Source organism: Microcaecilia unicolor, chromosome 1 (genome assembly GCF_901765095.1).
Source record: "Microcaecilia unicolor chromosome 1, aMicUni1.1, whole genome shotgun sequence".
Classification (NCBI taxonomy): Eukaryota; Metazoa; Chordata; class Amphibia; order Gymnophiona; family Siphonopidae; genus Microcaecilia; species Microcaecilia unicolor.
Window position 1 is genome coordinate 469121523 of NC_044031.1, and position 27881 is coordinate 469149403.

The 27881-nt window shown below is 44.1% G+C and overlaps 1 protein-coding gene across 2 annotated transcripts in view; it reads right to left on the bottom strand.

Annotated features, from left to right (window-relative positions):
- The window catches only part of TTC39C (tetratricopeptide repeat domain 39C), a 179756-nt gene that overhangs the window by 150077 nt on the left and 1798 nt on the right, over window positions 1-27881 (bottom strand). The window contains exon 1 of one of the 2 annotated variants that reach the window (XM_030213611.1): window positions 27294-27717. The exons of the other annotated variant lie outside the window; for it this stretch is intronic. Coding sequence (XP_030069471.1) covers window positions 27294-27460 — 167 coding nt within the window. The 5' untranslated portion in view covers window positions 27461-27717. Of the gene's footprint in view, window positions 1-27293; window positions 27718-27881 lie in introns of those variants that run through there. 2 annotated transcript variants of the gene reach the window in all.

Sequence of the window (27881 nt, forward strand, 5' to 3'; positions counted from 1 at the left end):
AGCCGTGACCAGGGCATCCACTTTAGGCATTGCAAAGCAAGCCAAATGTTCCTCACTCAGAGGGTATAATTGCCCCATAGCCCTGGCAACCTTCAAAGGTCCCTCGGGGTCAGCCCATTGAGCCGAAATAAGCTCTTGGATGGAGTCATGCAAAGGAAAGGCTCGAGCAGGCTTTCTGGTACTAGCCATCCTTGGATTAACTGAGGAGGCTGTGCAACTCCCAGGATCTTCAATCGAGAGGGCTTGTAAGGCATCTGAAATAAGCGCTGGCAGCTCCTCGCAGTGGAAAATCCTCACCGCGGACGGATCATCAAGCTCCTGTGGCAATTCTGCACCCGACTCTGGATCCTCAGCCCAAGAACTTCTGCCAGACCCCTCAGAATCCTCATAGCTTGACCATGGTGGGGGGGGGGGGGGGGCGCCACACTCAGAAAGGGAATTAGCCCTTCTGCGTTTATCAGGAGGATAAGAAACAGGCAAAGCCAACTCCAAAAGGCCAGGATCCACCGGGGGGGGGGGGGGCGCAGGCAGAGGGTCTGAAGATCCCTGTGGAAGAGCTCTTAAGCATGTATGCCCTATGCAGCATTAAAACAAAATCAGGGCTATCAGCTCTATTATAAGCCTCACTCAGAGGACCCCCCCCCCCCCCACGGATTCAGGGCTCTCCGTCGCAACGGAGGCCGCGCCATGTGGAAAATCCAAAATGGCGTCCACTGCCAGCTCAGAGCGCGAAAGATCGCCGCTCGCCATGCTCGGGCCGGCTCTACCGTCTGTACAGCACGAATTACAGAGCCCCGCTGCTGATTTGCGCTTGCCACATTTAGAACAGCGCTTTACAGTCTCCGCAGCCATCACCGAAAACGGCGGTAAAATTTAAAAATGGCAATTCGCGCCAAAAACGTCCTGATCGCGGGCCCACCCCGGAGGAGTCAGAAAACACTCTTACCTCACTGGACCGAGTATCACAGCTCCGGTCCTGCAGAAGAATCTCAAGAAAAAAACCTCTTTTCCAAGATCGCTGCGCTAAAGCACGACGCGACTTTAATTAGGTTTTTTTTTTTTTTTTTTTTTTTTTTTAAACGCTGTGAGGAAAGCAGAGGCAAAAGAGGTAAATAAAAACAGTCCGGAGGCTCAGATAAGTGGGAAAGGCAGGGAAAGGCGAACCAATGTGCCTGCATCCACTGAGTGGGAAAGGACAGGGAAAAGCAAGCTAATATGTCCACATCCACGGGGGCATGGGTAAGGCAGGGAAAGGGCTGACCTATGTGCCTTCAAAGTGAAGCTGCTATAGCCTCTAACACCCCGGCTAACAACTGGCAAGCCAGGAGCCACCCCCAGGCAGATTTTGATGGAGCTCAAAGAAGCTGCAGCCACCCTGCTTGGGGAGATAGAGAATACTGAAGAGGCAGTGGAGCTAGCTGGCCATGAGGCACTGAGAAAAGTTGCGTGCTCTCTATCTCCCCCCTGCTGGTTGATGGACACAACCCATACGTAATGGCTTCATTTGCTTGATGACAAGGAATGCCTCTGTATCACTCCATGGTGCGACCGCACCTTGAGTATTGCATTCAGTTCTGTTCGCCATAGCTCAAAAAAGGTATAGCAAAAATAGAAAAGGTTCAAAGAAGAGCGACCAAAATGCCTGGCAAGATTCTCTGTTGTTTTGTGCCTGGATCTTGAGGAGGGAGGTGGGAGAATCCACACTGTGTATTGAAACCCCAGCACTAGATAATTTTAGAAGATATATCTCATTTTAAAGTGGGGACAGTCTATAGCAATTGAAGGGCTTATTTCCAAAACCTGCTAAGTTCATAGAAGGGTTTGGAAATAAGCCATTCAATTGGTGATTAGGTTGTTCTAATGCACCCTTTAAGTTTCTTTGATTTTTGGAAAGGGAGAGAGATGGTTTGAGTTTGACACTGGGAGGAAGTCTGTTTAATGCAAGTGATTTCTGTTTTTTGTTCAAATTTGTTTATTGAGGGGTCCTTTCACAAAGACACGCTGAAAAATGGCTTGCGGTAGTGTAGGTGGGTTTTGGGCACGCTCTAATCCATTTTTTAGCGTGTCTGTAAAAATGGCATTTTTAAAATTTTTGCTGAAAATGCACATGCGGCAAAATGAAAATTCCCGCACATCCGTTTTGGGTCCGAGACCTTACCACCAGCCAATAACCTAGCGGTAAAGACTCACGCTGTAACCAGGCAGTAATGACCTACGTGTGCCAAATGCCACTTGGTGCGTGTCCATTATGTGCCCCCAAAAATAAAAAATATTTTTCAGACGCACGCCAAAAATGAAATTACCGCAAAAGCCATGCGGTAGTCGGGTGGTAACTCCATTTAGCTGCACGTTGGGCACATGTAGACGCTTACACAGCTTAGTAAAAGGGCCCCTGAAAGTTTAAAGGAACAGAACTTATTAGTAAACAATTCGCAGTTAACAATGTTCAAAAAGGCATACTCTACTGACCCAACTTAAATGCCTGAACCCTCCAACACAACGAAACCAAAGCTCGTAATGGGCATATAATAACTCTACCTCTCTACGATTCTCTTCCTCTCTAGATTCCCTAATGTGTCTGTATACACGAACCTTATTCTACCACAACATTACGGTATTTGTTCATACCGGAATTGGCGAACACCTTTACGGTACTATGTAAGCCACATTGAGCCTGCAAATAGGTGGTAAAATGTGGGATATAAATGTAACAAATAATAAAAATAAATAAAGGGGATGGAACTTCTCTTGTATGAGGAAAGGCTGAAGAGGTTATCATGGCTGTTCAGCTTGGAAAAGAGACGGATGAGGGGAGATATGATTGAGGTCTACAAAATCCTGAATGGTGTAGAATGAGTAGAAGCAAATTGATTTTTTACTCGTTCCAAAAGAACAAAGACTAGGGGACATTCAAGGAAGTTACATGGAAATAATTTTTTCACTCAATGAATAGTTAAACTCTGGAACTCTTTGCGGGAGGATGTGGTAACAGCGGTTTGCGAATCTGGGTTTAAAAAAGGTTTGGACAAGTTCCTGATGGAAAATCCATAGTTTAAGTCCATAGTTTGCTACTGAGACAGAAATGGGAAGCAACTGCTTTCCCTTGGATTTGTAGTATAGAATGTTGCCATGATTTGGGTTTCTGCCAGGTACTTGTGACCTGGTTTGGCCACTGTTTGGAAACAGGATACTGGGCTAGATGGGACCACTGGTCTGACCCACTATGGCTACTCTTATGCTATGCTATATAAGCAGCTAGGTCTATATACTTGCTTCAGAGAGGGCAGGACCCAGGAAATTGAACTGCATTACAGAAAGTCCTTCTCACCTCTACTTTTTATATGAGAATACAGCAGGCAGCAAGAAACTGGCAATTTTGGCAAGCATTTTAGAGCATAACAAAGTGTAAATGACAGCTTTCACATGTGTAGGATTAGCATACACACGTACTATAAGGTGAAATTATGACTTACCTACTACTATTTAGCATTTCTATAGCGCTACAAGGCATACGCAGCGCTGCACAAACATAGAAGAAAGACAGTCCCTGCTCAAAGAGCTTACAATCTAATAGACTTACCTGATGATTTCCTCTCCTTTATTCTGCTACACCATTCTGAACATGTGGATGTTATTCCCTCCTACCAGGAGATGGAGGTAGAGAAAAACTGATCACATCCAGTAAAATCGCTGGCATAAACTGCTGGTGCTTAGTGGAAAACTCCAGTATGCATCTGCCAAAACAGGAGGGTTCTTTTGAAAATGTATGCCCCATCAACCACTGCAGCTGTAATCACCATCAAGTGAACACAACACAGAGTAAGACTCACATCTCTAAGGACTGCCTCATTGTTTCCCCACATTATCTTCTTTCTTTGTGTTTTGTTTTTGTCTTTTTAAACACCATAAGAGACAGATCAGAGCAACCTGAGAGCAGGCTTCAAAACTGTACAGCTGACTAAAGGAAAGTAAATTATCAGGTAAGACATAATTTCATCTTCTTTGTCATCTGACTGCACCATTTTGAACAAGTGGGATATGCTCAAGCAGAGCTATTGGGAAGGCAAAGGCAATGTTCCCTGAATATCAAACATACAATCAAAAGAGGCACTGATCTGCTCACAGGAAAACCAACAAACAGGAGAAAGCAGACCAACTGGTATGCAGATACAATTCTTTATTTCCAAGTACCCAACATGGCCACGTTTCACCAATAAGGCTGCTTCAGGGACACTGTTAACTAGACATACATAATGAAATTAAAACCAACAATTAAAATTAATAAAACAGCATGCATAATTTCATGTGTTAAAACAAATGACCATGCATTTCTGTAAAACAGAAACCCATACATCCATGAATGCATGAAACTCACAACCATGTATAGTAAAAATTCTTACAACATACATAAAAACCAACGCTCAACTGTGTCAGACAAAAGCGTATGTCAGATTGCATTTCAGACAGAATAAACGTGACTTCACATAAGATGACTACCACAATGTGTCTTATAGTGAATTACAAATAAAAAAGATGGCTGTGTGCAGATATCTTGAAAAATAACTAGTGATCACAAATCATAAACCCAAAAGGGACACATACCTAATATAGGGTTAAAAGGTACTGCCCCTTAATTAGCAAATCTTTATCCAAGACAGACTAAAAAATATTAATAAAAACCAACCATGGACTCCAGCAACTTAATAATGCTTTAAATATGTGAAGCTTGAAACCAAATCTACTTACAAATAGCTGCCCCTGGACACCGAGTAGCAGCACTGACTGCTAATCACCAAATCCTCTCTCACTGCGCGAGTGAAAAATCTGCCATCTTAAAAAGGCTGCACCTTTTCTACACTGTGTTGAGGTTAAAGGTTACTGATCAAATTAGTTAAAAAAAATTAACTACAGTCTTCTAATACAAAAAAGTGCTGATGTAATCTATTCTTTACGGAAAAAAAAAAAAAAAATCCTTGAAAAATGTTTCCTAGTAAGGTGTTATTTAAATTAAAGGCTTAAAAAATAGTGATTTTAAAACCAAACCAATTTTAAAAAATTATGGCAAAATTTAACAGCTCTCACTATATCCTTCTTGAATTACTAATGGAATCCTCAAAATGCTATAAAAATCATGATTTAAATCCAGAAAATAGCACATAGCCTGCAACTGTGCCAAACTTAGCAACCGACCGTCATCTCCAAACACATGTTGTAAAAGAGTCATCCCTTGCACAGTCCATTGCCCAAAACTGGCATTATTCTGCCCTGGTGAAAATTGTAAATTACCTCGAATAGGGATCTGAAATTTCTGGATTTCCACCCAACAAGAGAACCAAATATCACCAAACCTCCCGCAATGGCCTAAGAATTACACTTTGACGCAACCCCTTCGGCAGCGACTTCAAAGAACCTTGCATTAAAGAACTGACATGCCATGGTGAATAAAATGCAGTTTCATGGTAGGGGGCGTGTCAAGATGGTGGCTGAGCTCTTTCACTGGTGCTCTGAATTAACAGTTTTTCCCCAATCCTGATGCCTCATGCTAAACGCAAAGGGACGGTTAAGGCTGGTTCCTCAATGGCCAGAACCTCCTCTCCACAGTAGCAATCTATTGAAAAGTTTGCCACGAGAACCCCCGCCCAAAACACCTGGAGGAGCCCTGCTGTTGCTCTAGGAAGAGGAGAAGACCCTGGAGACTTGGGGCTGGATGTCACTCTTTCTCCCCCAGCTCTCAACCCACTGCCTCTCCCAGAAGGTCGCTTGTCTCAACGGAGGTCTCCCGAATCGGAAAGCGTTGAGGGTAGGCCTCTGGATCGAGGTATTGAGAAGGCGAGTCCCGATGGAGGTTTGCGGCCTGTTTATGTCTCAACTGAGCAAGTTACGCCAACAAAAAAGCCAGAGACAGTAACACTGGAGAGCATATGGGAAGCTCTCCAACAATTAGATACTACAGTGGCCAAATCTACGGCTGAAGTTTCTGTTGATATTCTAATTCCCTAGAAGGCATTGATAGAATTTAATACTCAAGTGATTACAATCTAAGAAGATGTTAAGAAGTTACAAGACTTTTCAGGTACAATGATAAAAGACAAAATGATATTGCATCCAAAAGTTGAGCAGATTGAGAATTACAACCGCAGATTAAATCTTCGTTTTTTTAACTTTCCAAAATCCCCGGGTGTTACCCCTTTGGAAGTGTTCAAGAAATATTTGCTTGAAATTTACCCCCGGAAACTATTCCTCCGATAAACCGGATATATTATATACCAAATAAAAGAGTCTCGGAGGAACCCTTGGAAATGATAAAGAAAGATTTATTGAATATATCTGAATTATTAGAAGCATCATTGTCTGAAGATTCTGAAAGAGTGACTTTATTGGTCTCATTTGTATTTGAGCAAGACTTGGAAGAGGTGAAGCGTTTATCCCTTCGAAATCTACAAACTTTGTTCTATGGTAAAAAAATTTGGATATTTCATGATGTTACAAAACAAACACAAGAAAGGAGGAAGGCTTTTTTGGCTCTAAGAACGGAAACTTTGGCAATAGGGGCATCTTTCTACCTCAACTATCTATGTAAATGTGTAGTTAAATATATTGGGTTAAAATATGTATTTTTTCTTCCAGAACAATTACGTGCCTTTATAGATTTAAAAAAGGTGACCACAGGTAATATCCAATAGTTGAGATTAAGTAATGGCTAGGGTGGGGATATAGCGTGTTAAGCATTTTTTAAATTATTTTTTTAAGCTTGTCTCCTGAGTTTTTTCATGTACACGTCCCCCCCATAGGTGGTCTAAAGAGGAATAACTCTTTTCCTTTTTTTTCCCTATTGTGAAGTATTTTGTAATTTACTTTCTGCTTTTCTTGTTCAAGTATTTGACTTATAAGAATAGTTTGTATAATAACAATTAAAAAAAATGCAGTTTCATAATCTATTGGGGTGAAGTCCTGCCCACCTAAAAACCAATTCTCCAAGATGGTGCAGCAAGCAAGCTTGATTGTACACATGTAAATTAGGCAGCCCCATACCCCCGTATTTCCATAAACCTATTAAATATTTAAAGGCCATTTTTGGTTTCTTAACTGCCCAACAAAATTTAGAAAGAAGCTTCCACAACCGAAAAGGCAATAACTGGAAAGTATAGAGCAATCTGGGAAGCAAAACCATATTAAATAACTGTATTCTACCATGCACCAACAACGGAAGATACATCCACCGTGACAAACACTCTCTAGTTGAGTCCAGTAAACTAGTTATATTATAATTGTACAGTAATGTGGTCTTATATTCTAATCGACACGGCCGTGTTTCGGCACAATGGCCTGCTTCAGGGGTCTTTATAACCTTGAATGATGTAGTTTAGAATGTTTGTTCCAAGGGAAATAACAGGAAACAAATCTCTCTGGTCTCCTCTCTTCAAAAATAATATATATGAGATATATATATTTTTTTAAAAACGAGCATCTAAATACTCCTCTCCTAAGAGTTATCGGCAAATTGTGAAAAAGCTTTTTCACAATTTGCCGATAACTCTTAGGAGAGGAGTATTTAGATGCTCGTTTTTAAAAAAATATATATATCTCATATATATTATTTTTGAAGAGAGGAGACCAGAGAGATTTGTTTCCTGTTATTTCCCTTGGAACAAACATTCTAAACTACATCATTCAAGGTTATAAAGACCCCTGAAGCAGGCCATTGTGCCGAAACACGGCCGTGTCGGGTCGCTGTTTATGCACATGTAATTTTTTAAGTGAATTTTTTAAGTGAATAAATATAAAACAGTTGGTATCCTCATCCATTCTCCTCACTTTTTTGTTTCATCTTCACGGTGTCGTGAGGATTTTTTACCTCCTTTTTTGCCTTCGCTTATATTCTAATCCCCAGGTAGACAAATGAAATGGATTCCCAGTGCATAGGAAACGACCCTACCCAATCTCTTCGCACTGATTCAGTAGTAGGAAGAGCTAAAGACTTTTCAAGATTTAGCTTAAAGCCAGAAAAATCACCATATTCCACAAAGGGGCTCATTTTCAAAGCATTTAGCCTCCCAAAGTTCCATAGAAACCTATGGAACTTAGCCTCCCAAAGTGCTTTGAAAATATGCCTCAAAACTATCCATAAGTGCTTCTAAAGATCTCTGAGGCTCAGTAATGTGTACTAATATATCATCCGCAGAAGCAGATACTTTGAATTCTTGTATCCCAACCTTAACCCCTTTAATCTCAGGATTACCCAGGATTTCTCTAATCAAAGGGTCCAAAGAAAGGACAAATAGTAATGGAGATAAAGGGCAATCCTGCCTCGTGCCCCTACTAATCCCAAAGGATGACGAGAAAACCCCATTTATCCAGATCACTGTCTGAGGTGAGGCATACAAAGTCTTGACTGCCTTAAAAAAAAAATCTCCCATACCATATTGACGCAAAGTAGCAATCCCTTTTCCTTTGATTATCCTTTCCCTGTTTGCCTCTACATGTCCTACTTTTTTATCCTCAAAACCCCACTCACTACTTATAATAATCTCCTTCAAGACTTTGTAATTGTAACTGTAATTATATTTATTATGTAAGCCGCATTGAGCCTGCAATATGTGGGAAAGTGCGGGATACAAATGTAATAAATAAATAACTACCAATCCACATGATCAAAAGCTTTTTTGCATCAAAACTAACAAGGATGGCACCTGGGAACGCTCTACTTGCTCCAGCAAAATAAGAATTTTCCTCAAATTCCTCGTAATTGTACGTCCTCGGACAAAGCCAACTTGTGGCTCGGCTATCACAGAAGGTAACACCTGAGCCAATCTATTCATCAAAATCTTAGCAAACAACTTAGCTTCTACATTCAACAGTGAAATAGGCCTATACGAGGAAGGCTGGGTAGGATCCTTCCCCGGCTTCTGCAACAATATAATCTGGGCTAATTGTAGGGAACTGGGCATACACCCATCCGAAACAAACTGCATGAACAGAGATTGTAACATGGGGACAATGGACGGTGATAGACATTTGTAAAATTCAACTCAAACCGTCTGGGCCTGGTGCCTTACATAAGGTACTTTTCTGAATAGCCAAAGATACCTCCTCTTCAGTTATAGGCACATCAAGTTTATCCTTATCTTCTTCCAAAAATTGTGGTAGATCCAAGCTTTTAAGAAATGTTTCTCCTCCCAAATCCTCCCCCGCTGGGCGAGTGTACAAGTGTTTATAATACCTCAAGAAAACCTCTGCAATCTCCGAATCTTTTCTCACCAAAACCCCATCTCCATGATCTATCTGAGATATACTAGGAGAACCTCTGGATCTTTTAACCAAATTTGCCAAAAGCTTCCCTGATTTATTACCATGACAATATAGCTGAAATTTGTAATATTGTAATCGACTTTATCGCCCGAGCATGGAGCAACTCATGCAAAGAAGTCTGCAAAGCCAACAGTGAGCTACGCTGATGTACAGAAGAAGACTTCCCATACTGAATACGCTCCTTAATCAGTTGCCTTTCAATCTTCCGATCTCTCACCTTCCTCTTGAAAGAAGTATATGGGAAAATTAGGTTCTTACCTTGGTAATTTTCTTTCCTTTAGTCATAGCAGATGAAGCCATTACATATGGGTTATGTCCATCAACCAGCAGGGGAGATAGAGAGCACTCAAACTTTCACAGTGCCCTCTTGGCCAGCTAGCTCCACTGCCTCTTCAGTATTTGAAGCTTCCAAAGCAGTATGGCAAACCGCAATGGGAATCACAAGAGCTTTCCTCACAGCGAACGATGGCCCATCACAAGGGCATGAACTCATAAAGGAGGGAATGCACATCCTCCTGGAGGGAATAAACTCATCCTCCTTATTGTATAAGTGGAGGGGAACACACGCGCCTCCTGGAGGGAATCACACATCCTCCCAACACACTGGAGGGAATGAACTCATCCTCCTATTTATAGAACTGGAGGGGAACACACGCGCCTCCTGGAGAGAATCAACACATCCTCCAAAAAAAAAAAACATGCTGGAGGGAATGAACACATCCTCCTAAATTTAAACTGAACATGAATCCTGAAGATTGTTTTCCAACTTTCTCCCAAGGAAGGAACTTCAGGAAATTAGAACAGAACCTGGAAAACAGATTCACAGCATACAGACAATCATACAGGGAGGGCTCATGGCTTCATCTGCTATGACTAAAGGAAAGAAAATTACCAAGGTAAGAACCTAATTTTCCCTTCCTTGTCATCAAGCAGATGAAGCCATTACGTATGGGATGTAACAAAGCAATCCCTAGATAGGGTGGGAACAAGCCACACCACGCGCTAGCACTTGTGCACCAAAATGCGCATCCCTCCTGGCAGCCACATCCAGCCTGCAATGTCGGGCAAAGGAGAGCTTAGAAGCCCATGTTGCTGCACTGCATATCTCTTGAAGAGAGAGTGCTCCAGTTTCAGCCCAAGAGGAAGAAATCGCTCTAGTAGAATGTGCCTTAAAGGCTACAGGCGGAACCCTGCCGGCCAGCAGATAAGCTGAAAAGATAGTTTCTTTGAGCCAGCGGGCAATAGTGGCTTTAGACGCTGGAGACCCTCTGCGAGAACCGGATAGCAAAACAAACAGATGATCAGAAGTCCTGAAAGAGTTAGTAACTCGCAGATACTGCAGCAGAGTCCTGCGCAAATCCAAAAGGTGCAGCTGCCCAAAAGATTCTGGAAACTCTTCCTCTGAAAAAGAGGGCAAGAAAATAGGCTGGTTTAGGTGAAATGCTGAAACCACCTTAGGCATAAAAGAAGGCACGGTCCGAACCGTGACTCCGGACTCTGAAAATTGCAGAAATGGGTCTCTACAGGACAGCGCCTGGAGCTCTGACACCCGTCTCGCCGAGGTAATGGCCACCAGAAAAACGGCCTTCAGTGTCAAATCTTTCTCTGATGCTCGCCGAAGCGGCTCAAAAGGAGATGCCTGCAGGGTTTTCAAAACTAGCCCCAGGTTCCAAGCTGGACAGGGTGCTCGCACTGGAGGTCGGAGCCGAAGCACCCCTCTAAGAAACCGTGCCACATCTGGGTGAGCAGCCAAAGACACGCCTTCCACCTTACTACGAAGGGAGGCCAACGCTGCCACCTGACCCCCAGGGAATTATAGGCCAAGCCTTTTTGTACATCTTCCTGCAAAAAGTCCAGAATCGGCGAGACAGGAGCCCGCATTGGAGCAATAGCTCTGGAAGCACACCAAGACTCAAACAGGCACCAAATCCTGGCATAAGCCACGGAAGTGGACCGCTTGCGGGCTTGCAGGAGAGTGGAAATAACTTTATTGGAATAACCTTTATCCCTCAATTGCGCCCTCTCAATAGCCATGCCGTAAGACCAAAGCAGCCGGCGTCCTCCATGGCTACCGGTCCCTGAGTCAACAGGTTCGGTACCAGAGGTAACGGCAAAGGAGCCTCCAGGAGCATCTGTCGGAGGTCTGCATACCAAGGTCTCCTTGGCCAATCCGGGGCGATGAGGACCACTTCTCCTGGGTGCAGCCAAATCCGCAAGAGCAGGCGCCCTATCAAGGGCCATGGGGGAAACACATAAAGTAGACCCGGAGGCCAGGGTTGAGCCAAGGCATCCAACCCCGCCGAGCGAGGATCTCTCCGTCTGCTGAAGAAGCATGGGACTTTGGTATTGGCACTTGTCGCCATTAGATCCATCACGGGCTTGCCCCATTTGGCACAGATCTGCAGGAAAACTTCATCTGCCAGATTCATTCTGCTGGATCGATCTGATGCCTGCTCAGATAATCGGCCTGCACATTGCTCTGACCTGCAATATGAGCTGCCGACAGACACTGAAGATGCAGCTTGGCCCAGTGGCAAATCAGTTCGGCCTGCGCGGCTAGTGCTCTGCACCTTGTTTCGCCTTGTCAATTTATATAGGCCACCGTTGTCATGTTGTCCGACATCACTCTGACAGCCAATCCTTCCAGGGTCACTTGAAAGGCCAGAAGCGCCTGAAACACCGCTTTCAACTCTAGGCGGTTCATGGACCACTCCGACTCCTCGGGTGTCCATAGACCCTGGGCATGCTTCCCCTTGCAGTGTGCGCCCCAGCCCTTCAGGCTGGCATCTGTTACCACCAGGCACCAAACGGGGAGCGTCAGCGGCATTCCTCGCCGCAGCATGCTGTCCGAGAGCCACCACTCCATGCTGAGTCGGGCCGCAGGGAGCCAAGTAAGTCTGCATTGGTAATCCTGAGAAATAGGAGACCATCTCCGGAGTAGGGAATACTGTAGAGGTCTCAGGTGCGCTCTCGTCCAGGGTACCACTTCCATCGTGGCTGTCATCGATCCCAGCAGCTGGACAATGTCCCAAGCTCGCGGGCGGGGCATCCTCAGGAGCAGACGGACCTGATTCTGAAGCTTGCACCGCCTTAGCTCGGGTAGGAACACACAGCCCAAGACTGTGTCGAACCTGGCCCCCAAAAACTCTAGAGATTGTGAAGGGGACAGGTGACTTTTGGCCATATTGACGACCCAGCCTAGTGATTGGAGTACTGAGACCACTCTGGCTGTAGCTTGTAAGCTCTCTGTTGCAGAGTCTGCTCTGATGAGCCAGTCGTCTAGGTACAGGTGAACCCTGATACCTTCTCGCCTGAGAAAAGCAGCTACTACCACCATTACGTTCGAAAAGGTTCGGGGAGCTGTGGCGAGGCCAAAAGGCAAGGCCCTGAACTGGAAATGTTTTCCCAACACCGCAAACCTCAGAAACTTCTGGTGCGGGGGCCAAATCGGTATGTGCAAGTAAGCTTCTTTCAGGTCTAGAGACGTGAGAAACTCTCCTGGCTGTACCGCCGCAATGACGGAGCGCAGGGATTCCATGTGGAAATGCCGCACTCTCAGGGACTTGTTCACTTCTTTTAAGTCCAGAATAGGGCGAAAGGACCCACCTTTTCGCGGCACCACAAAGTAGATGGAGTATCGGCCGCAGCCTTGCTCGGCGGGAGGCACCGGGGTCACTGTCCCTAACTGAATCAGACCTTGTAAAGTCTCCTCCACCGCCGCCCGTTTGACGGCAGAACCGCATCGGGACTCCACAAACACGTCTCTTACTGGGGCATTGAATTCTATTCTGTATCCATCTCTGATCAGGTCCAGAACCCACTGATCTGAGGAAATCTTGACCCACTCCTCGACAAAGAGGGAAAGCCGTCCTCCGATGACAGGCATCGAGGAGAGGGCCGGCGCACCATCATTGAGAGGGTCGCCCCTGAACTCCTGGTCTTGAGCCACCGGCTGCGGAACGCTTGTCCGAGCGAAAGGAGTTCCTCTGCTGACCAAGGGCACGTGAAGTGAACCCAGCAGAACGCCCCGGGCGGTACCTTCTAGCTTCACGGAAGCGAGGTCTGTATGAGGAGTGGACCGCCTGGGCCTTAGAGGAAGGCCTCTGCATACCTTCGGGCAAGCGCTGGGGTTTTGGATCACCCAGGCCTTTCACAATTTTCTCCAACTCCTCACCAAATAGGAGAAGTCCTTGAAAAGGCAACTTCATCAACCTTTGCTTAGAGGCCATGTCCGCTGCCCAGTGTCGCAGCCACAGACGACGGCGAGCCGCCACTGCTACTGCCATTTGCTTAGCCGAAGTTCTGACAAGGTCATAAAGGGCATCAGCCAGAAAGGACAAGGCCACCTCCATCCGTGGAGCCACATCCAAGAAGGGCTCCGCTCCATCTCCGGGCTGAGCCACTGCCTGTTGCAGCCAAGCTAGGCAGGCTCTAACAGCATAACAGCTGCATGCAGACGCCCGAACAGTGAGACCTGCAATTTCAAAGGACCGTTTCAATGCTGTTTCCAGCCTACGGTCTTGAACATCCTTCAGGGCAACACCTCCTTCAACAGGGAGGGTAGTTCTCTTTGTCACCGCAGTGACTAGGGCATCCACTGTAGGCATTTGAAAATGAGCCATGTGTCCCTCACGCAGAGGGTATAACTGCCCCATAGCCCTGGAAACTCTCAAAGGTCCCTCGGGGTCAGCCCACTGAGCCGAAACAAGCTCTAGGATGGAGTCATGCAAAGGGAAGGTCCGAGCAGCTTTCTTGGTACTAGCCATCCTGGGATTACCCGAGGAGGCCATGCCACTGTCAGGATCTTCAATCGAGAGGGCCTGCAGGGTATCTGAAATAAGCGCTGGCAGCTCATCACGGTGGAAAATCCTCACCGCGGAGGGATCATCCAGATCCTGTGGTAAATCCGCACCCGACTGGTTCCTCAGACCAAGAACGTCTGTCAGAGTTCTCCGAATCCTCACAACCCGACCAAGGGGGGGGAAAAAGGTGCACCACAATCTGAAGGGGAATTAACCCTTCTGCGCTTATCTTTTAGGCCAAGCATCCGGGGAAAAAAAACCTCACTGGGCAGTCCCAGGCCAGAATCCATCGGGGGGGCAATCAGAGGAGCCTCAGGCAACCCTTGAGGAAGGGCTCTTTTCATCATGTATGCTTTATGCAGCAAAAGCACAAAATCCGGGGAGAAAATCTCACCCTGGGCACCCAAATCCTGTCCGGTGCTAGCCACTCCTGAAATAACCTCATCTCGAGGTGCCCCACCCGGCTCAGGTCTCTCCGTGTCCACGGAGGCCGCGCCATGTGGTGTAAGCAAAATGGCGCCCGCTGCCAGCTCAGAGCGGGAAGAAACATCGCTCGCCATGCTCGGGCCGGCTCCTACGCCAGTACAGCACGATTTACAGAGCCCTGCTGCTGATTTGCGCTTGCCACAAGTGGAACAGCGCTTTACATTGTCCGCAGCCATCGCCGAAAAACGGCGGTAAAATCCAAGATGGCGGTTTCGCGCCAAAATCGCCCCGATTGCGGGCCCACCCCGGAGGAGTTGGAAAACACTCTTACCTCAAAGGATCTAGTGTACAACTATGATCCTGCTGAAAATCAGGTCAAAAACCTCTGTTCCAGCGTCTCTGCGTTTAAAAACGCGACGCAACTTTTTTTTTTTTTTTTTTTTAAGCTGTGAGGAAAGCAGAGGTATTGAAGACTCCGGAGGCTCAGATGAGTGGGAAAGGCAGGGAAAGGGCGAACCTATATGCCTGCATCCACTGTTGGTGGGTAAGGACAGGGAAAGCAAGGCAATATGTCCACATCCACAGAGGTATGGGTAAGGCAGGGAAAGGGCTAACCTATGTGCCTTTAAAGTGAAGCTGCTATAGCCTCCTACACCCCGGTTAACAACTGGCAAGCCAGGAACCACCTCCCGGCAGATTTTTCTGGAGCTCGAACAAGCTGCAGCCACCCTGCTAGGGGAGATAGAGAATACTGAAGAGGCAGTGGAGCTAGCTGGCCAAGAGGGCACTGTGAAAGTTTGAGTGCTCTCTATCTCCCCTGCTGGTTGATGGACATAACCCATACATAATGGCTTCATCTGCTTGATGACAAGGAAACTAAAATTTCTCCTCGCAGCACTGCCTTAGGTGCTTCCCAAAAAAGTACTGGGGTGTGTATGCTCAGCATTATTATTCTGATAATCATCCCACCTATGCAGAAGATATTCCTGAAATTCAGCATCCCAATACAAATTCACTGGAAAATGCCAGCGATATGCCTTATCCCCCTATGGCCCAAAAGTAAATGATAACCACATCAAAGCATGATCAGAAACGCTATAGGGACCAATCTTAGCCTCCAAAACAGAAGAAAAAACCGAAGACGAGGCCAGCCAGTAGTCAATGCGAGACTGAGACCCATGAGCCCTTAACAAATGTGTATAGTCTCGATCCATGGGGTGTAATGTTTGCCAAATATCCAAAAGGTGTAAAGTACAGCAAAGCAACGGAATACCCCTATTCGGTTTCCCAACATCTCGTGTAGAATTGGGAGCTCTATCCAAGGTTGGGCCATGTACTAAATTAAAATCTTGTATACAGAAAAACAACTGTATAGGCTGTTGATCAAGCTTAGGTAATCTAATATTATACAGACTGAAACAGCCTCACACAATCCACCAGGTTATGTGGAGTGAATGTGAAAAATAAAAGAAAATGGGAAATACCCTCAGAAAGCAAGGCTCCCGCCAAGGTCTGGTCAACAAGACACTATTATCTACGAAAGATTTTGTGTCTGTGACCTAATTTCTTTCACGGGGTATATATTCCCCAAACTCTCTCATTCAAACTGCCAATATTTAAACCTTAGTTCTTAGAGTAACTGAGTCAAAAAGATTTTCACAAGCATGGTCTATTTTAACTTAGCTCAATCAATGCTGGCTTGGCTCCCCCACAATATAACTGCTGATTTTCAACGGGGCCCGAGAGATGTTAAGTCACTCCGAGATCAATATCCCTGACACTATGATTTGGCTAAATGATTCCTGATGAAGCCCTGTTGTGGGTGAAACTAAACAGGCCCCGTTGAAAATCAGCAATTATATTGTGGGGGAGTCAAGCCAGCATTGATTGAGCTAAGTTAAAATAGACCATGCTGATGCTAGTGAAAATCTTTCTGACTCAGTTAGTCTAAGAACTAAGATTTAAATACTGGCAGTTTGAATGAGAGAGTTTGGGAATATATACCCCGTGAAAGAAATTAGGTCACAGACACAAAATCTTTCATAGATAATAGTGTCTTGTTGACCAGACATTGGCGGAAGCCTTGGTTTCTGAGGGTATTTCCCATTTTCTTATATTTTTCACATTCATTCTACATAACCTGGTGGATTGTGTGAGGCTGTTTTTCAGTCTGTATACTAAATTAAAATCCCCTCGCACAAGGACTGGGAAATCAGGCATCCCCAAAATCCTATGTGTAAGTGTTTGGACAAATTTATGATCATACACATTAGGGCCATAAACATTACACAAGAGCAGCTCTCTGTTACGAATAGTGACTTTGACAATGAGGAATCTACCCTTAGGGTCTTTCCAAGTTTGCAATATTTGAATAGCCAACCCTTTCCAGAATAAGATGAACAACCCCGCTTTACGATTTATCGCTGGTGTCTATCATCAATGTTTTCAAAACGTTTCTCCCCTATTCCTTCCTTCTTGTCTTCTCCTATATTTATAATATGTACATGTATAATTACTGTGTAGTTGCATAACTATTAACAATAAACTTTTATATGAAACGCCAATATTTATAACTCGTGTTTTACTCAGTGTATTATCCCAACAATATTTACTGGTGGGTCCTCTTAATGTGCTCCTTCAAAGGATTGGTCTCCTATCTAATAATACACATACTCTACTATGCATTGAACATTACCCTTCCCACTCCTATACCCCCCTCCCCCCCAACCTCCCTCCCCCTCTACTCGCATAAAATGCTCTCTATACATTATGGTTAGTTATCTCTAACTCTGCACATGCTATTACTACCAGAGTGTAAAATATTGGTCTTACTTCTTTTGCCACTGTGCTCCTCTTATAATAGGGGCAGATTATTGAGCACTGCGCTTCTCGCTTTGTGAGATACTGTGTAAATACTGTTCCAAATTGAAATAAAGGCTTTTCTTTGGGTTGCCGCTCTAGCCTCCCATAACATCAACTCATGAAATTCATTCCCCCAAAACCAGATGGTGGGTGGTTATAGTTCAGGAGTTTAAAGATAACAACTCGAGGGCGCGCCTCTATAGGCTTCCGTGGGCCTAATCGATGTGCTCTTTCAATACACAACACTCCCGCTTCAGATTGTAGCTGCAGACTTGAAACCAACCAGGATTCCAAAAACCCCCGAAGCTGTGACTCAGCAATCTTTTCGGGTAGACCTACCAAACGCAGGTTCCCCCTTCACGACCTATTTTCAAAGTCATCCAGTTTGTCTTCCAAGGTACGCACCCTATTATGCAGCTGTAGAAAGTTGCTGCACCCTGTCCTCTAAGTCCAATATGCGTTGGCAATACGCAGTAAATTCTCCCTTTAAGGATTCTAGTTGACCATCAACAATGTCGAGGTCATCGGTGATACACTACAAACGTTTATCCAACAAAGCATTAATAGCCTGTTTAACTTCCGTCACAATCTCTGCTACCCAGGCACAGCTGATCAAACAGTGCCCTGGGTCTCCATCCTCTGCCATCTTGCTCTCACTCTGGCACAGCTTCTCTTTGTCTCGTCGCAGCACTTGCAGTGCCATCCTCTCCAACCGACAAAAATTATTTGCAAAAAAAAACAGATACAGGTAGCAATCCTTCGCTGGCCAGGTACCAATCCCCGATATACCCTCTAAAAATAACTTCTTTGAGGTTTCGGCCCAGGAGCGCGCTCCACCAGCGCCAGCTTACTAGCACGGCATCACGTGACCTCCCGTGAAGAAACTTTAAATGGTGATATTTAACTAAAAATGACATTTATATACATAATAATGTGATGAACAAAAATTTGTTTGGCCAAACTCATCAACTAAGTAGTGATTTTTAGAGAGCTGCTAGGGCTTTCTTCTTTGGTGGTGACAAGTTGGATGATTGTCTTAATATTAAATAAAAAAAAAATAATTAAATGATAATAGACAGACATGAGTATATTGGAACTTATGTGACTACATTGAATTGAACATATATAACCGCTACATTGATGATTGTCATTTCTGATAAATGCAGCAAATCATCTGTGAAATGTTGTGGTAGCATATACAGAAAAGTGTGCATGTCAGTTCTAATAAGACCAACCTTCTTCCTTAAAACTGTATATGTATAAAACAACGAGGTGAAAAATAGACCTATAAAATCTGAAGTAGGCTTATTTCACTAGTGGCCTAGTGGTTAGGGTGGTGGACTTTGGTTCTGGGGAACTGAGGAAGTGAGTTCAATTCCCACTTCAGGCACAGGCAGCTCCTTGTGACTATGGGCAAGTCACTTAACCCTCCATTGCCCCATGTAAGCCGCATTGAGCCTGCCATGAGTGGGAAAGCGCAGGGTACAAATGTAACAAAAATAAAATAGATACTATTGGAGATTCTACATGGAATGTTGCTACTATTGGAGATTCTACATGGAATGTTGCTATTCCACTAGCAACATTCCATGTAGAAGGCTGCGCAGGCTTCTGTTTCTGTGAGTCTGCGCGGCCACATTGATGATCTGCAAGGGCCGACTTCTGCTTCAGGCACCGGCAGCTCCTTGTGACTCTGGGCAAGTCACTTAACCCTCCATTGCCCCATGTAAGCCGCATTGAGCCTGCCATGAGTGGGAAAGCACGGGGTACAAATGTAACAAAACAAAAATCATTGTAAGAGATAGAAAAGTACCAGGATTATTAAGAATAAACTGCACTGATCACTGTTTGTTATTAAAAAACAAAAAAAGAACACAATACGTTTCTTTACTGGTATCTAGTTATTCTACTAGACTGCTTTCATGTAAAAATGGAATGTCTTACATCTTTTTTTTTAACGCCTAATATAAATTACTAAAAAAGCTAAAAATAAACCACCAAAGTCAAACTGCTGAGGAAAAGGTGCCAAACTGAACAGCTGTGAAAGTAGCATGTCGAAGTGATTTGAAACATAGTAGTTAAAAGGGAAGCAACAGTGTTTTGGACAAAGCTTTCAATATCTTTAAATTATTGTCATATTGAGACTCCCATTTCAACAGTTCCACAACAGTCACCTCAAAGAAAACCTCCCTTACTCCCAATTTTTGCGTCTAAGAAGACTCTGCAGCAATTCTGAAGAATTTGAATCACAATCTAAGACCATGATGTAACTTTTTCAAGATAGAGGCTATCCTTCACAGTGTATAAAGAAAGGGTTTTTCAAAGCAAGGGCAGCAGATTCCTTATCAGCACAAGGTTAGAGTAGGTTTCACCAAACATTGTATGTAGTCTGAGATTTTCAAACTACATACAATGTTTGGTGAATCCTTATCAGCACAAGGTTATCAGATTAGTCTTGTTGTTGAGACCTGCTGGAGAGACAGTATCCATCTCAAAAATACATCTCTGTTTCTTCTGTAACTAAACTGAATCCACATCTCCTGCATGCCATGGAGTATTGACAACTTGGTAAGTAAAAATTCTGTGGTCAGAGAAAGAGTGTGAAAAGTCCATGCAATGTTGGACAAGTGGAGTGGTTAAATTATTTATTCGTATATTACTCCTATTTTCTATCATGCGTGTTTTGATTTTCCTTTGCCCCATCAACTCTGCCAGATCCCACTGTTCAGATGAGAGATGCAGGACACCATCCATGCTGTGCTTGTTCAGTTTGTTCATCATCAGTGGACATCACAGAATTCAGACATCCACATACTGGCAAGATATATCTGTTAAACCAACATACAGAATGCAGCACAGAACAAGTTGTTTACATCATTATTTGTCCATGCTCATTACTTTATGTGGGCAAAACTAAAAGGTAGTGTGCTTTCCACTGAAAACATCAAGGATTTCCCTTATCATAACATCCTTAGATCTCATATGCATATATGAGTTGATCCACCATCACACCGTTAAGGTATTCATTTCACACAACAAGCTGAGTAGTGTTACTATGTTCTCTTTTGTGTATAAGAACACACTTCACCATCATTGTCACTAAGATTCACGTCACTAAGATCTTCGCCACATGTACCACGCCAAGCAATGTCACTGCTGTTTGATTCATTAATCAGAATATGAAGGGACTGTTCCAGTTCTAGTTTCACTGAGTGATTCAGAATATCTTATTTGCAAGAAGCAGGGTAAGTCTCAATATTGCTGTTTTTGATTGTTCCTGTTTTCAATCATTACCATGTTTATAGCAATAGTGCGCAATACTGAAGAAAACTTTACATGGGCGTCTCAATTTGACAATAATTTAAAGGTATTGAAGGTTTTGTCCAAAACACTAACGTTGCTTCCCTTTAACAATAACAAATCATTTCAGCACGCTACTTTCACAGCTGTTCAGTTTAGCGCCTTTTCCTCAGCAGTTTAAGTTGGGGGGGGAGGGGTTAGCTTTTTTACTAATTATATTAGGCATTTTTTTTAAATGATGTAAGACATGCCATTTTTACATGAAAAGCTGTCTAGTAGAATAACTAGATACCAGTAAAGAAACATATTGGGGTTTTCTTTTATAATAAACAGTGATCAATGCAGTTTATTCTTAATAATTCTGATACTTTTAAATAGCCTGTCATTGTCCTATCTCAAAGTGACTTACTGAAATAAGCCTTCGGATTTTATAGGTCTATTTTTTACCTCGTTTAATACATATACAATGCAAGAAGGTTGGTCTTATTAGAACTGACACGCATACTTTTCCATATATGCTACCGCAACATTTCACAGATGATAAGTCTATCTTGCCACATTTATCAGAAATAATCATGAATTGCTCATGTTTGATCTATTCTTACTGTACACCGCCTTGAGTGAATTCCTTCAAAAAGGCGGTAAATAAATCCTAATAATAAATAATGTAGATGTTATATATGTTCAATTCAATGTAATCACATAAGTGGTTCCAATATATTCATGTTTATTCATTATTTTTTTATTTAATATTTATTATTATTATTATTTATTGCATTTGTATCCCACCTATTTGCAGGCTCAATATTAAGAGAATCATCCAAATTGTCACCACCAAAGAAGAAAGCCTTAGCTGCTCTCTAAAAATCACTATTCAATTGGCGAGTTTGGCCAAACAAATTTTTGCTCATCAATTATATACGTATAAAGATATTATTTTTAGTTAAATATCACCATTTAATGTTTCTTCACATCACTTGTAGGTATCACTTTATCCAAGATCTTGTAAGTTATCCAAAAAAAAAAAAAACACTTCACACCTCCCAATATGTAATATGGACACAGCTGCATGTTTAATATATTTCACTTCAATCAAATATGCATGTTCACATCATTATTATTCATTTGCATTAGGTCTCACAAAAGGTTCCATTATGAACATATCTATTATTTTTCATGTTTGATTTGGATTGTCAAAATACGGCCCTGTGTGAGCTAATTTAGGAAGGAATGGATGTTCAAGGTGTACGAATAAAGAAATTGTGTCCCAATTTTGAAGGCTCCTGGTGCTTCTTTTCAATATTTGCAAAATAATGCCATTTAAACAGACTATCCTCTAGAGCAGCTGGTTATTTTTTGGGGGTTGTTTGCTATGTCCTAGAGGAAATACAGGAATTCCATTACTGCATATAAAGTGTGAATAAAGCCCATAGGAAGAGGAGCAGCTTTTATTGGCATTTTGAATGTCTGTGATAGTTTATCTTTTTAAGCTGTTTGTGGTTTGAGAAAGAAAATAAATACATCTTGAAATTAAAAAATAAAAAGCAGCTAGTTAAAAAAAAAATACCAAAAACAAATAAAATATTGGGGAAGCCGACTCAGGCAGTGGTGGCCCTGACAGACCAATAATAAATGTTAGAAAAACTAGAAGAGGTATTCAACACTAACAGATGACACCAATTCTAATGGGCGTGGTTTTTCTACAATTTTGAAGGCAGACATTATATGTTTAAAAAAATGTAAAGATAATGGATTCCTTGACTTTCAGATGTAAATGCAACTTAAGTACTGCTAACCTCTGCTAGACATTAAATCAACAGTTGCAGATTATCATCCGATGACAATCCAGTCAATGTCATCAATGCTCAGTGAACATGGGTCTGAGAATCAAATTCACAAATTCTAGAGTCATAATGGGACTCGAACCCGAAACAAATCTTAATAGCACAACCAACAAAAAATTCAGATGTGGACTCAATCAAGATATCAAAGAAAGGAATGCTACAGCAAACTGTTCTTTCACTTCTCTGCAAAATACCACTCACTTCACTCATCTCACTCACAGCTCTACACAAAACACAACATAAATATATGTTTAAAAGATTACAGGAAAGTTCCAATAAATTACTACTACTACTTATGATTTCTATAGCGCTACTAGATGTAAGCAGGCTGTACACTGACAATACATCCACTGCATGCTGATTATCTTACATATTAATTTGAAAAATACCTAGATCCATCCAGATGTGCCCTCAAGTCAGTGTCGACTCCTGGTGGCTACACAATGAGGGAACTCCCCCTCTTCATGGTATTCTTGAACTGATACAGATGTGGCGGGTTAAGTGACTTTCCCAAGGCCAGAAGCAGCTGCTGTGGAATTTAAACCAGGGCCTTCCAGATCCCAACTTGCTGCTTTAATATATATATGCATGCCAATTCATGCCTTTCTCAGAAAAACAAAACCATAAAAGCTAGTAACTCATTCCTGCTCCGACTGCAACAAGACCATTAAAATATTACTCATCCAACCTGCTGTTCTTTTCTCCGTGAAGGACCACCATAATAAACCACAGGAGGTTTACTACACAGCTTAATGTAGGTTCTGCACCGAGATGGCCACCCAATGCCAAAAGAGTTTAGGGCACAAGAATACTGTGCATATAGAAATGCATAAATATTAGCAAATTGTTCATTTAAATCCAGCAGTAACAAAGATATTGGATACTAAACCTAGATGCTATGGACCTAAAGGCTGAACACATGGAGGGGCATAATCGAACACGAATGCCCATCTCCATGGGCGCCTATCTCCGAGGACGGGTAAGTGAAGGGGCGGGACAGACCTATTTTCGAAAAAGATGGGCGTCCATCTTTTGTTTCGATAATACGGTTGGTGCCAGGCAAATGCATTGGATTTGGGCGGATTTGAGCTGGGCAGTTTCGGTTTTCAGCGATAATGGAAACCAAAGGTGCCCAGCTCAAAAACGAACACATCCAAGGCATTTGGTCATGGGAGGGGCCAGGATTCGTAGTGCATTGGTCCCCCTCACATGCCAGGGCACCCTAGGGGGGCACTTGTAAAAAGTAAAATAAAAATTTAAACTACCTCCCAAGCCCATAGCTCTCTTACCTTGGGTGCTGAGCCCCCCCAAATCCCACTCCCTACAACTCTACACCCTTACCATAGCACTTATGGCTGAAGGGGGGCACCTAGATGTGGGTACAGTGGGTTTTGGGGGGGGGGGTTGGAGGGCTCCCATTTACCAGCACAAGTGTAACAGGTAGGAGGGGGGATGGGCCTCGGTCCACCTGCCTGAAGTCCACTGCACCCACTAACAACTGCTCCAGGGACCTGCATACTGCTGTGATGGAGCTGGGTATAACATTTGAGGCTGGCATACAGGCTGGAAAAAAAAGGTTTTAAAGTTCTTTTTTTTTGGTGGGAGGGGGTTAGTGACCACTAGGGGAGTCAGGGGAGGTCATCCCCGATTCCCTCGAGTGGTCATCTGGGCAGTTGGGGCACTTTTTGTGGACTTGTTCGTGAAAAAAAAGGGTCCAAAAAAGGTGGCCCAAATTCTCGCTTCTGCCGCCCTTCTTTTTTCCATTATCGGCCGAGCGTGCCCATCTCTCCTCGCCCGATAAACACGCCCCAGTCCTGCCTTCACCACGCCTCCGACACGCCCCCATCAACTGTGTTCGTTCCCGCGACAGACTGCAGTTGGAGGCGCCCAAAATCGGCTTTCGATTGTACCGATTTGGGCGCCCACGGGAGAAAGGCGCCCATCTCCTGATCTGGGTCAAAATATGGGCATCTTTCTCTTTCAAAAATAAGCCTGATGATTTTCTAATTCTGAGAATTTTGCACGTGGTCTGAGGAGAAAGTGAATACACTAAGAATACTGTCTTTTTAAATATAAGAACAGCTAAAATGCATTCAGCATATAGAAAGTAATAAACATATATGATCTTACTATCTGAGCTAGCCACTGAAGCACACAAGTTCTTTTTTTTTACATTGCCTTCCCTGGCCTTATTCCCTAGTCTTTCACCAAGTCTAATCTCTCTCTCCCCCTCTCCTCCTATCTCTCAATCTCCAGCATCTCCTTATTCCCCCTATAACACAGTCTTTCACCCCTCCTCCCAATTCAACATCAACATGTCTCTTCACAAACCCACCCCATCCAGCTTCTCTAACTCTCTCTTCCCCCCCCCCCCCCCACCTCATCTGGCTCACATGCCCTTACTTCATTTCTCCCTTCTGCAGTGGTTCAATATTTGACTTCCGCTTCCTTAATCCCTTTGGTTTGGTGCCTCTCTCTCCCTTCTGCCCCCCCTCCTCCCACAGGTCCAGTGCCTATCTTTCTTCCCTTCAGCCCCCCCTCCTCCCATGGGTCCAGCACCTCTCTCTCCCTTTCCTTCAGTCCTCCCTCAGGTCCAATGCCTCACTCCCCCTTTCCTCATCCCCCCTCTGCTCCTCGGGTCCAGCGTCTCTCCCCCTCTTCCCTCCAGCCCCCTCTTCCCATATGTCCAGCACACCTCTCCCTTCCCTCCAACTCTCCCAGTCCAGCACTTTCACCTTACACTATCAAGTCACTTGATCAGCGATTCATACAGGCCTGCTCCAGGGCCTTCTCTCTGCTGCAAATTCCCGTTTATGCGAGGGTGGGACAAGGCAGAAGAAAGGCCCCAGAGTAGACCTGTGTGAATCACTATAATTGTATGCCGGGCAGCCCGATAATGTAAGGTGGAAGCATGCACCCCAGCAGGGGTGGGATGCTGGACCTGTGGGACAAGAGTGGGAGCAGAGGGAAGGAAGAGAGGTGCTGGACCCATGGGAGGGAGGGAGGAAGGAAGGGGAGGGCATGGAAATAAGTGAGGAATGTTGGATCGCATGTGGCCAGTGTGTACCATCTGTGGGCCTTAGGTGAAGGTGAGAGGGTCTGGGCCCACCTGTAGGTCCGCCCCTGGCATCAGTCATCAGCAGTCACCGATAAGAGCAGCAGCACACTTCTCAGCAGCAGGCAAGGGCATAGCTAACAGCAGTATAGGGGCAGCACACGCTCCTCAGCAGCAGGCACAGTGGTGTCAGCGGTCCCACACGCTCCTATCTAGCAGGCTCCCCAATAGCAACCCATTGGTTCCCTAATGACCTCCTGAGATCTAGCCAATCCATATAGATGATGTGGTGCTGGATCTCTAAGGCCAGGCCCAGAGTCACAATAAGTAAGTGCTGTTGGGGAGGAGGGGGAAGGAACAATATGTTGGCTGCATGGGCAGGGGAATGCTGTGATTGTTAATCACAATTAATTTTTTATATAGTAAACAACACGTTAAATGCGATTAATGTGCAGCCTCAATAGGCCACATGGTCTCTCTCTGATTTCATGTTTCTCTGTTTCTACCTAGTCATTTGCCCATCCCTGTCATTTACTATAATTTCCTTTTGAGTAGTACGTACAGGTTCTTTTTCTGTCTCTAGTGGGGTCAAAATCTAAGTGCAAGTATAGCAAAATGCAGAGTTAAAGGGGAGATGAGCACACTCCATGTCCATTTGACCTCTGTGGCAACTACAGAAACATGTACAATATTATGCCAATATTTGTTCACGGAATATGCATTTGGCATTTCACATATTTATTTTATTTTAGTTACATTTGTACCCCATGCTTTCCCACTCATGGCAGGCTCAATGCGGCTTACATATACAGGTACTTATTTGTACTTGGGGCAATGGAGGGTTAAGTGACTTGCCCACAGTCACACGGAGCTGTGCCTGAAGTGGGAATTGAACTCAGTTCTTCAGTTCCCTAGGACCAGAGTCCACCACCCTAACCACTAGACCACTCCTCCACTCCATAAGCTTATGCACATAAGCTAATATATATAACCCAATAATTGTATGCAGAAACGGTGCTCCACCTGGTCCTGGTACAATTTCTGTACAAAATATTTGATTCTGCAGCTAATGCATGCCAGATACAATAAATTGTACACACGTTTCCATTTCAACTGGTTAAACTCTTCTGTTTGTGCACATAATTTGGCACATCAGGATTAAAAAAAAACATGCACCTTTGCAAACTGTTTCAACTCACAAGCTTTAGCACACAGATTATTACATTAGATCCCTCCTCCTCCGCCTCACCATGTTAAGTAGAACAAAGACAGCCAGCAACATAATTAACCCAAACTGCAATTGGCAGACAAGAACAGAAAGAACACAGCATAGAAGGTCCTGGGCCTTCACTGGAAAAAAAAAATCAATGAAGTAGATCAGCAAACAAAGAAAGACTCATTTAAGAAACTGAACACCTACAAATTGCAACAGACATATGAAACATGAAAGCCAATTTGCCACCCACCATCACTAAGGAGAAGTGGTTAGGGGCCCATTGCTTCCTCTAGCATGGGGTAGATACAGGGCCGAATTTATTTTTTTATTATGGCCCCCTAAACTAACATTTAAGAGCCCCACTCAAGTTGGAGGTAAATTTTAGGTTCAATAGTTTGCCATGGTTGTGACGAGTGAGGACTCTTATGTGACCTCCCAAGCAGATCCTCGGCCCCCTTCCCCCTGTCAGACACCCCTACCTGTATTTCCTGAAGAGCTGGTCGGACTCCTTGAATCCGTTGTTCAGTAGCATGTTGATGCCGACCAAGGCCAGCTCGACATCGTCGGCGGGCAGCTCCGACTCTTTCTCCGGCTCCTGTTCTACCTGCGGCGGCGGAGAAGGGGGCAGCTGCTCAGAACCAGCCATGCTCCCGGTACGTGATAAAGATAAATAACTGTCAGGCACCTCCTGCACCGGATACCCTAGATCCACCCCTAGCCCTGGCAAGAGGAGGAGCCGCCACCACTGCCGCGCCTTGTCCACCTGCTTTTTTTTCTCTATCTACCACTGTCTATTGCGAAGGGCAACCATGCGCACAAGGCAAGACGAGGAAGGGCTGGGGTCTTCCCACGCGTAAGGGATTGGTAGCTGCATGCTGTGAATATGCCAGACTGGCTCTTCAAGACGCCACTTTTCTTCTGAACACTCAGAAGCGGGGTGGTGGCGCAGTTTGATATCGTAGGCGACAAAAAGAAAACGGAACCAAAACCGGCGGAAATTGCAGTCGTCACCAAAACAATGCAGATTTTAGTTACTGCGTTTGCTGGTGACTAAGGGGATGCTCGTG